Genomic DNA, 10,819 nt, shown 5'->3' on the forward strand with positions numbered 1-10,819 from the left:
AGAATGAGCCTGGATGGACAGCAATTCCCTTTATTGCTGGCAGAGAAGATATGTACAGAAAAGACAATTTGTTCTGAATTTGAAATGCATGGCATGGAGCCTTTGTTCATAAAAAGGAAGATGAGATGTTGATATGAAAGTGGGTTTTCCATTGATGGTTTCTCAGAGGGGAAAGGATTTGGGGAGGGAACACAGGGTCCCATGCATACAGCAGCACCTGGAGTGGGTTGGCATCCCCTGGTCCAGGGGATGAAGGACATTGACCAGGCTGGGCAGGTGGGGTGGCCACAGGGCTGGGAAAGTGACAGCCCCAGACCTCTCCTGGGGTCTAACAAAGGGGCAGAAGTCTGAAGGCCTGGGACAGAAGAGCTGCAGTGCATGGGGACGTCAGTGCAGAGTGTCCCACCACCAGCTGGTGCTACATGGCAGTGGTGATCACCTTCTCCTCTGGATCCAGAGCATTCTCATAGGCATGATTGTTTTCCTTGGACCTGTCAGAGGGAAAAAGTACAATCTGTCATCATGCCCAAACATCTGTGAGAGGCTCGGAGCAGGACATGACTTTGCTGAGCCTGAGAGCCACAGGGAAGGGTCCTTCACCTGAAGTCCACTGCAGAGGTCACATATGTTCCTTCACGTCCATTGGGCACAACACCCTCTTCCTTAGCCCCGATGCTCACCACTGTATCGACATTATCCCTGGAAGGGGAGAGGAAAGATCCCACCGATGGGGGCTTTGCAGGGGCAAGGGGAGAGCAGCAGAGAGAAGGGGGTAGCTGTAACACTATGGGGACAATAGGGACTCTTAGCAACTTGTGGCCCTGGCTGGATCTGATGGCATCTCAGCAGGAGGCTTCCTGCTCATCCATCCACACACATAGGGTTGTTTTCTCCCGCTAACTGGTTTTTCCAGTTGCCTTCTGTGTACACCGTTGCAAAATGATCACCCACAGCCAGGAGTGACTGGGACAGATAGGCAGGGCAGTGCCTCCCCTGGCACAGCACAGTGTTTGTGTATATGTGTGCACATCCTGGCCCATGGGGCAGCACCTCCAGCACTTGTCCTTCCAGACCAAGTCTTGCAGCCCAGCAGGCAGGCAAGGATCAGCCAAGCTGAGCAGAGGCCCCACAGTATCTCCCATGGGTTGAGTCCACATCACCGTGATGCGACTGCTCTGCCACCTCACTCAGTGACAGACAGAACAGCCCCAAGCACTCCCAGGGCCCCAGCACTCACTGCTGCTTCTTGCACCAGAACCTGTTGACTACGAAGCAGATTGCCACCAGCACCAGAAACACCACCACAGCGATGACACCTTGTGACCAAGGTTGGAGGCTGCCCCTGGCTGCAGGGAAAGAAGGAAAAGAGGGATTAGAGATGCATATATGAGCTTTGCACACTTCAGGTTGAGATCCTCCAGCACAATGTCAACAACACCCAGAAGGGAGCTGAGTTCTGCAGTGCCACATCACAGCCACTACCACGAGACACCAGTGGGGCCACTTCAGCCCAGCTCCAGAGACTTACAGGGATGAACACACTGTCCAGACAAATTGCTGCTCTCAACTGCAAATAACCATTCCCAGGGGCAATAAAGGTGGACTGTGCAACCTGTGTTTGCAAACTAGTCCCCCACAGGCGCACTGCCTGTGCTGCTGGCAGCTGTCTCACCCTTCCTGCTGTCTGTGCAGATGCTTTGTTGTGCTCACAGCAAAGTACTTGGATCGACACTCAGCCAGAAGGAATCCAGGCGGAAATTCCCTCTTGGAATCACATGCGTCAACTGCAGCCCCTCAGATCAGCACTGAGCGGTGCCACATGGATGGGAGCAGGGCTTGCTCCCCACCTGCACTACCCAATGGGCAGGAGATGCTCCTGCCCTGCAGTGCAGCCCCAAAGACAAATGTTCCCCCTACCCTGGGGCCCTGACAGCTTCATTTCCTCCCTCGTTCAGTCCTTGGCTGTTATCTCTGCCAGATTTATTTATTATTTGTGTTTTATTTTCCTGCTGGGGCCGTGGTTTCCAGCCTGCAATGAGGTTTGTGGTGGGGCTGAGGGAGTTCAGGGTCAGCTCGGGAATGGATTGCCGTCAAAACAGCAGGAAGCACTTCTGTGCTGTGAGGGTGATGGGGCACCAGAGCACAATTCTCCTTGGAGGTCTTCAAAAACCACCTGAAGCTGGGCCTGGGCACCCTGTTGTAGGTGTTCCTGCTGGGGCTGAGCAGGCAACCTTCAGAGATCCCTTCCCACCTCGATCACTCTGCGTCTGTGAATTCAGCAGGAAACAAAACCTCCAAATTCTCTTATTTTGGTCTTCCAAGGAAGAAGGTGAGAAGACAAATGGTAGGAGACCTCCTTCACAAATGCACGGTGCATAAATATGAGCAGAAAACCAGAGCAGAGTCAAAGGGCTCAGCAAGGTGCATTACCATGGGGATGGGGGGGACCCCTTCCCAAAAAAGGTTTTAATGGAGACATTCCACCCAGAGCATCCCCCCCCATCTCATCTCCCTTCTAACCACAGTAATGATGGTTTTTTTCCATCAGGCAGGAATTCCTCAGCCAACTAACCAATGTGGGATGCAGACTCTGCACTCCCTGGCAGACACGCACCCATGCATCTGCAGCTACAAATGAAACGAGGAAAAACACCAGTGCCAAAATAAGCCTTTGTTTGCTCTGTAATGTTGTTTCCATGCTCCAAGGCTGGCCTGAAGGCACATTCATGACTTTTGGGCCATCTTCCCTGATTGCTTGGAAGGCATCAGCTGTCTCCTGAGCTTTTATACAACCACAGACATTGGAAAAGACCCCTAAGATCACCAACCCCAACCCATCCCCACCGTGCCCACTGACCACATCCCTCAGTGTCACATCTTCATGGTTCCTAACATCTCCAGGGACAGTGACCCCACCACCTCCATGGGCAGCACTGTGCCAATGCTTTGCTAAGGCCGAGGAAGCTGTGATAGCTCTGAAACTTCACTAAAGGCTTTTCTTTCTTTCATTCTTTCCGATCAAGGCAACAGCAAAACATCCAATCCTGCTGACAGTGGAGACCCCACACTGCTCAATCTTTCACAAGTTGGTAAACAAATAGAGGAAGAGCGGTCAAGGCCGGGGCATCAGGAGGATAAAGGGGGAGGGAACGTTCCTGCTCTTTGGCAGGATCTGATTTGTTTTAATTACTCCTGATTATTTGTAGTGTCAGACAAGTCCTGAGTTTGGCAAAAATAATGTCCGAGCAATAGGAAGTTTCTCTATTAAGTCTTCAGGAAGGGAATGAAAGCGTGATTTGCAGAGGAAAATAACTGGCCTTGCCACCTCCACAGAGATCAGAACTTTAGATTAACAAAACCTGCTGCTTTGGGAGCCAGAAGCAGAGCAGCTCTTTCCAGGGGAAAAGAAAAGAAAGTGACTTGTAAGAAAATGCACTGCCCATCTCTGAGTGCTGGGGATCACTTGGAGCTACTGCATCACAGTGTAACCTGGCATGAAGCTAAACAGGTAAAGTCTGTTCCATCCATAGCCAGACCGAGCTCACATAGGAAGGCAGAGCTGCAGAGGGGCTGGGGCATTTTCCCCTTTCCCAAGCAGCTCTCCTGGCCCCAAAGCCACCCCTGCCTCCCCTCCCCCGTTCCTCAGTTTCCCCAGAAATGGAGCTCTTACCTTGCTGGCAGCTCGCAGGCTCCAAAGCCAGGAGGAGCCCGAGGGCGATGAGCCGCAGGACCGGCATGGTGCGGGGCGGTAGAGCTGCGGGTGGCGGTGCCGGGACCGAGAAGAGCAGCGCTGCGTTCGGATCCCTCCAGCAGGAATGAGCTGGGTAAATTATCAAACTCGTTAACGAGGGTGGCTGATGCTCACACCTGAGTATTCAAATCCGACTCCGGGAAAGGGAGGAGGGGTGTGGAGGAGGTGTCTCTTTCTTCCGCCCCAGACAGAGGGATTAAGGGGAATTTGGGGCATGGTGACTTGAACCTGGCTGTTCCTTTAGGGCTTGGAAGGGAGCCGAGACACACAGACAATGATTGTACCGATTGTATGGGTGCGGGAGGAAGAACTAACACATCGGCAAATCCCTGCTGTGGCCTTTGGGGAATGTGGCTGAGCAGAGAGACGAAATCTCAACCCTAAGAGCTCCCTGTCAGCACTACTGTCCCATAGTGCAGGAGTTGGGGCTCCCCTAGAAACCCCTTCCCACCCCTGTGCCCCATCCCAGCGCTGGAGTCCTGGGGAGCACCCACAGAGCACAGACCTCACTCACAGCACAGCCCAGCAGGGAAACACAGTGCCAGGTGCTGGAATACTGTTGTCCTTTGCACCAAGTGTCATTAACAAGATGGGAAAACACATTTGTGGCTTAGAAACATCACCTTATTAATCCAGCTTCGCTGCTGATTGCTGCCTCCTCTATCACAGGCATTGCTAGATCGAGGCTATTAAACATCGTAAACAGAGTGTTGGTTTTATTGAGCCTTCAGGGCTGATCCTGAAGTTTTTCTGACACCACAAGAGATAGAAACACACGACAGCACTGCTGACATCCTGCTCTTCATTCCCCTGCACTCTCTGGACCTCGTGCAATGTTATTTAGCCTGGAAATGAGCTGGAGGTGCACAAGCCCGGCCTCCAGCTTTCCCCTGTGTTCCTCTGCACACTCATCTCCCCATGCCTTAATGTGTGTCCTGCCTTTCCATGCAGCACATGGTGGGCTCAGTCTCAGCCCCACCAGCTTTGCTCATGCAGGGTAAGGGCTCTCCAAGGAATGGACTCTCTCCACGCACCTGAGAAGGACCTGCCCATAGTGTGTCCCTGTAAAAGCAATGCTGTTACAAACCAAAGGGGATGAGCTGGCTTAGGAAGAAATAGTAATGAGAATGACCTTTGATTTCCCAGCAACTTATCTGCATGTTATCCATTCCAAAGAAGCATGCAAGAACCCCACCAAGAAAAAAAAAAAAGCCTGCCTTCAGCAGAAAGCTTCACCAACACCCAGCCCTGGGGCTGCCTTTAGAAACGGCAGCACCTGTGACATCAGCCACCTATTGCTGCCCACCCTGCATCCGCATCACTCTCGGCCTCTTTACACTTGGGGACTTCTTCCCATGTTCTCTGCTCTGCTCAGCCCCAGGGACAGCAGGGTTGATTTCCAAAGAATGAAAAAACTTAAGGCAACTTTCTTCTGCCCTTGGCCATGAGGGCAGGGACTCATTCCTCTGCTTATCTCAAAGTTCTTCTCTGCTCCAAGGCATGTGTTGAGCCTATGGCAGCTATTAGGGAGGTATGCACAACTGTGGCCAAAGGGCCTGGTGGCACCTGCTCGGCTGCACTCACTCAGCCAGGCCTGGAGGGGACGAGGAACAGCAATGGCAGCGGGTTCACTGCAGGGACAAGATCAGAAATCTCAGCAAATAATTCACCTCTGCTTCATCCTTTTGTGATTCTGGCAGTGGAAGCATGCAGAGAAGAGACAAGAAGATGCCGGTTCCCACTGCAGCACTCCGGAAGTGTTGCCACCCCTCGCATTTATGCTCTCAGCAGAACAGGGATGTGGCAGAGCAAACCCTTTTGGAGCAACGTTACTGAAGGGGGAAACTGAGGCAGAGAAAGGCAATTCCCTCTGCAGCACTGAGCTCTCTCCAAGGGATTCTTAGGAGCTGTTTCCCATAGAATAGGACTTGGACAAATCCAGGTCTTGGCATTTCAGGACAATGTTGATATCCTCCAAAAACTTGACATTTCCTCCTCTTTATTTATTTATTTATACCTATTTTATTTGTAGCCAAAATTAACATTGGCTCAGAGCACATTCCTGAGCCTAAAATGTGTTCCTGGGTGATACGGCTCAGAGCAGATGCCAGTTCCTCTTTGAGAAACATTGTGGGCTTCAATGTTTGTATGGAAGTTGTTTTTCTTTTTCTTTCGTTTCCTTCCTCCCTCCCACCTTCGTCCCCTCTTTCATCCACCCCATCTCCACCCCACTTCACCAGAAAGAGCCATAAAGATAAATAATTAAAAAGGTAAAGTAGATAAAAGGAAACCTGAACAGTGCAAAAAGAAAAGACATATATTTTTTCCCCTTCCATTAGAAACATGGGTTTTCTCCCAGACTTCCCAGCAGGGTCAAGTCAGGGCTGGCAGGACATTCCCCTCCTGCAATGGGTGAGCTATTTCCTTGGCCGGTTATTCAGTGGCAGAGTGACTTGGCAGAAGGGTTGTGAAAGGTCTGAGAAGCAAAGAGAAGGACAAGGGACATCCAGAGCCACCACCTCCAGAGGAATTTCATCAAACTACATCCAACTGGACTGTGTAATAACCAGTGCTCCGAAGGAACTGGCACCCAGCTGCCATCATGCAGAAGAGTATGGCTGCCCCAACCCCTTGTGTTCCATGGGGCCTTTTCCCACCCTGTGTTTTGTTACATGGCTCAAAGAGGTCCCACAAGAGCTGGTAGATGGTTCCTAACATCAGTGTTGTGTCTGAGACCCTTTGTCCACACAAAGACTGTGCTACTCTCTTCATTATCCTCTGAGACAACAAAATTATTGGGTTGAAAGGGACCTTAAAGACCACATAATCCATGAGCAGGGACACCTGCCAATAGACCTCAAGGCCCCATCCAAGTCGGCTTTGATCATTACCATTGATGGAACAGCCACAACTTCTCCAAGCCACCTGTTCCATTCATTAAAATTTTCCTTACATCCAATGTAAATCTACCCTCATTCATTTTTAAACCATTGCTGCTGCTTTTCTGCCCACCAGGTGAAGGAGGCTGGTGGGACCAATGGATCTGGGGCTCCGACTCTGTGTTCATGTCAGCCTGGCTCCTTGCCTCTGCTCTTCCCTAATACTGAAGAAGAGCAAGAGATGCTCAGACAGCATGGAGGGAGCTGACTTGTGCTTGGATATTCCCTCCTGCCCAGAGATATCAAGTGGAATGAATAATTCACTATCTGATCATCTCTAATCTTCATCCCACAAAATCAGCAGCAAGCTGGGAGTGTTTTGAAGCCTCCAGCTGCATTTGCTGATAAGACACAAGGCTGGAGAGATTGGGAGCCCATAAAAATGATAATCTCTGGCTTCAGTGTAACTTGGTGGAAGGGGTTTCTCCTGTCCTTTCATTAAGGATGGATTTCATGATCTTCCTTAAATAACAACATGCCTTCTTAGAAGGAATCTCCAGTCTGAAAACTGATTGCATCGCCATTAGGAAGCAGGAAACCAATAAGGCAGAGAAAAGCATCGGGGCTGTGGGTTGTGGCAGGTCCACACAGAGCAAAAGGCATCTGCCTCTGTAGGCTGGGAGGAAAGTAATAAGTGATGAGAGACAATTCCTGAGCACAGATGAAAGCTCCCAGGGCATTTCCAGTCTCCTTAAATGTTTTCCCAGTTGCACCATTTTGTGAGTGAGAGCAAAGGGTATTAGCACTGTGCCATGCTGCTGACCACTACACCAGCTATGAACCCAACAGCTGAGCAAAGCTCCACCAAGCCCTACACCTCCTTGGCATGATGGGAAACACCACATCTCATTTCAGTCAGGCTTGGCACAGCATCCTCCCCTCCATCCCTGGATTCCCTGAGTCCTACTATTGCCTGGGAGAAGAACAGAAAGGAACAAAGCCAGCTCATCATCCATTCCCATGTCAGTCACCACCAACATGACCAGGAGAAAGAGAAAGGAAGAACTGGCTGCTTGGTGGGTGTGGATGATTTCAAGAAATAATTATCCCAGATGCCAGAATAGGAGAAAATTAAAAGTGTAAACTATAATCAGATGTTAAGTTGCTTTTCCTCTGCTAATTGAAATAATGTTTTCTCTGCTACCCACCACTCTACCCCCTTTCAGATGCTAATCCCTATCAAACACGGCCTTACAATTACAAATTCATAGGCATCTTTCCCAGGAGCAGAAATTGCTTTGCCCTGTAACCTCTAAGATGAGGTCTTAATAGGAATTCACGAGCAGTCTCTGGTAAAGCTTCATTAGCCGGAGAGAATAGGCAAGGGCAAGTTGCAGTGCTCCCTAACCACTCTAGGGAAAAATTAATTTAAATTACTTTGTAAAGTAACAAGGACAGATAATGTGTTTCCTTCTTGGATTATTGTTTTCCGACACCCTAATGCGCTCATAGATTAGGATACTTTGCCTGTCTTGATGGTGGTCCATACTAAGTTGTGGTGTATGAAGAGCAGCAGCCTTCAGGAGGAGAAACACCAACAATGCCTTTGAGGGAACCTAAGTGGAGAAGAGGTGAAGATCCAGGTGCTGATCACTGTGGGATGGCTGGGGATGCTGACAACCATTGCCAGCAAAGCTTCAGCTCAGCCTGAGACCTGTCCATTGAAGATGGCTCTCTCTGTTCACTGCAGGGGAGTTGGACCAGGTGACCTTTAAGAGTCCCTTCCAACTCAAACGATTTATAAACATGACAGCTGAGCATTTCCCTGATGGAAGGAATCCTGTCAGGCTTGGACAGCTCTGGATTTGCTTCCAGCAGGCTGGAACCTAAGCAATGCTCCCAAAGGGCTCAGCATCACAGCAAACATCTGCCAGCAGCAGCAGCCACCATCCCTCAGTTTGGTTCCTGACCAACTGAAACCAAAAAGGCACTAAAATGTGCTAAAAAGAAACACGTCACTCATGGGAGCTTGTGACTTCTCATCTGCCCCAGGCCCCATTGAGTCTCCCCAAGGGGACTTTAAGCTTTCTTCTCCCAGCACCAGGTGTATCCATCCACCCTGGATGCTCTCCTGCTGGCTCTGAGCCCTCCTTGCTGCCCATGTTTTGTATTTGCATGGAAACCTGCAGTGCATGGGAGCACCGAGGGGGAGACATGGGAAGATGCTGTGATAAGAGGCTTGGCAGCCGGGCCATGGCTCTCCCCACCCTCCACATTCACTGCGGGATTTCGTTGGGTTATTAACCCAGGAGCTGGCTCGCAGAATGGGCCAGACTGGCAAAATCGTCAGGGGACTCTGGGAACATTCAATAAAGACACAAAGGGTTCAAAGGGCTTTTCGGCGACTGGAGAGCGACAAACTGTGCTGATCATCGGAGCTGATTACATAGGTTCCCAACTGCCCCAGGAGTCCTAGGAGACCACGCTGAAGCTGGGAAGATTTATGAGGAGCTACCTGAATTAGGGAGAGAAGACATTCATTTTGTTCGTGGCTTCGGGAAGGGGATTGCTGCTTTTTATTTCAGACCAGAGAAAGGGGGCTGCAGGGATGCACATCGAGACAGAGGGAGAGATAGGCGGGTAGATAGAGGGATGGATGGACGTCTCCCAGGCCAGCTGATCATTGTGCTGCCCCAGTTACCCTGGGGAAGGCGAAGCACCCTTGAAACACGGGGTCCGAGCTGCCAGAGCCCTGCCGGCTGCCTCCAGCCCTATTTATTCCCTTCCCCATCAGCGTGCTGTCAGGTGGTATCTCTCTTCTCCCTCCCAGCACCATAGATTCTGCCTGGCATCTGAAGGGAAAAATAACGGGGCCATCGGAATAGCGTGAAACGCTCCTAATAACCTCCACTTCTTTTCAATGAGCTCCAGTTGTTGCTCGACAAGTGTTCTCCAACCCCGGCGAGTGCCAGACAAAAGCTCCCCTCTCCTCTTCTGTATCGGCTCAACAGCCGCATTATTTGCTCAGCCCGCATCTGCCGGGTGGCAGCCGCGATTTCCATAACACAGGGCAGGGTTTGGCCTGGCTGCTTCGCCTCTGGGTTCTGGCAGCATTTGGTTGGCTGTAAAATTAAGAAGGATAATAGTAATAATAATAATAATAAACGATAAAGTCACTGTTCTGGCTGTGACCCAAGCAAACCGGTGTAGGTAGTAGGGGTGAGGGGATAGGAGATGGGGGATATCACAGCACCTTCTACCTCCAGTGCAGCCCTATATGGGGCTGAAGTATGGAAGGTGAACGTTCCCGAGGGTGTCTTTGCCGTTTCCATTGGTGTTGAGGGGAAATGAGATGGGAGAAAATGGGATTGAAAAGGGGAAAAAAGAAATAAGGGAATGAAATGAAATAGGGGGGGAAGGAGAAAAGGAAAAGGGAGAAGGAAGGAAGGGGAAAAGGAGAAGGAGGAAGAGAGAAGTGTAAAAGAGAATGGGGAAAGAGGAAAGAAAGGGATGAGAAATCCCTGCCCTCTGCCGGCAGCTCGTGGGAGTGGCGGAGGGACGCAGCCCCGGGACCGGCAGCAGCCGCAGCCCCGAGCAGCCCCGCTGGTCCCGGCCCCAGGAAGCGGGTGAGCTGCGGTAGCTTTGATGCAGCGTTTATCTGCGAATTGAAGTGCCCCCAGCCCGTTCCAAGGAGGTGGCAATGAAAGCTGCACGTGCAAAAGTGAGTGCGGGCATCGAGCTCCACGTGTGAGATCGGCACTGGTTGGGAGATGGGTGATGGGAGATGGGACAGGAGATAGGTTGGACCCTGCGGATGTACAGGGTAGCATTAAAGAATCATCTGAATGACACCCCCTGAGTACAAAACTTCCCCCCTAACCCCATCCATCCCATCCACCCCATCCACGTGGAGCACTGGGAGGGACACGAGTGAAGCCCCGCTGGGTCACGCAGCCCCATCCCCGCCGCTGGCCCGGCCCGGCCCGGCCCCAATCCCGGCACATCAAAGGGCCGGGGCAGATTGAACTGCTCTCCAGACTCTCCCTCCCATTTCCTGCTGGATTCCCGTCTCGCTCCCTTCGCCCGCATCAGCAAAACAGAGTGTAAAAATAGAGGCCGGGCTTCACCAAAACACAATGGTAAATTGTTCCCCTAAAGGTCACTGGGGCGTCTCAGAATAGCTCGAAGA

At 51.1% G+C, this 10,819-nt stretch overlaps 1 protein-coding gene and 1 long non-coding RNA gene across 2 annotated transcripts; both read right to left on the reverse strand.

Annotated features, from left to right (window-relative positions):
- Positions 1–14: 14 nt before the first annotated feature.
- PDZK1IP1 (PDZK1 interacting protein 1) lies at positions 15–4,009 on the reverse strand. The gene is made up of 4 exons (XM_015870517.3): positions 3,671–4,009; positions 1,238–1,346; positions 601–699; positions 15–491 (listed from the first exon to the last, which is right to left on the reverse strand). The coding sequence occupies exons 1-4, from the start codon at positions 3,735–3,737 to the stop codon at positions 419–421; spliced, it is 348 nt and encodes a 115-aa protein (XP_015726003.1). The 5' UTR covers positions 3,738–4,009; the 3' UTR covers positions 15–418.
- A 5,174-nt stretch (positions 4,010–9,183) lies between these two features.
- On the reverse strand, positions 9,184–10,132 carry LOC146759057 (uncharacterized). The gene is made up of 2 exons (XR_014932829.1): positions 9,884–10,132; positions 9,184–9,752 (listed from the first exon to the last, which is right to left on the reverse strand). It is a non-coding gene; the product is annotated as an uncharacterized LOC146759057 (long non-coding RNA).
- Positions 10,133–10,819: the final 687 nt, after the last annotated feature.

Source organism: Coturnix japonica, chromosome 11 (genome assembly GCF_054131305.1).
Source record: "Coturnix japonica strain WE chromosome 11, WE-NBRP24, whole genome shotgun sequence".
In the NCBI taxonomy this organism is placed as follows: Eukaryota; Metazoa; Chordata; class Aves; order Galliformes; family Phasianidae; genus Coturnix; species Coturnix japonica.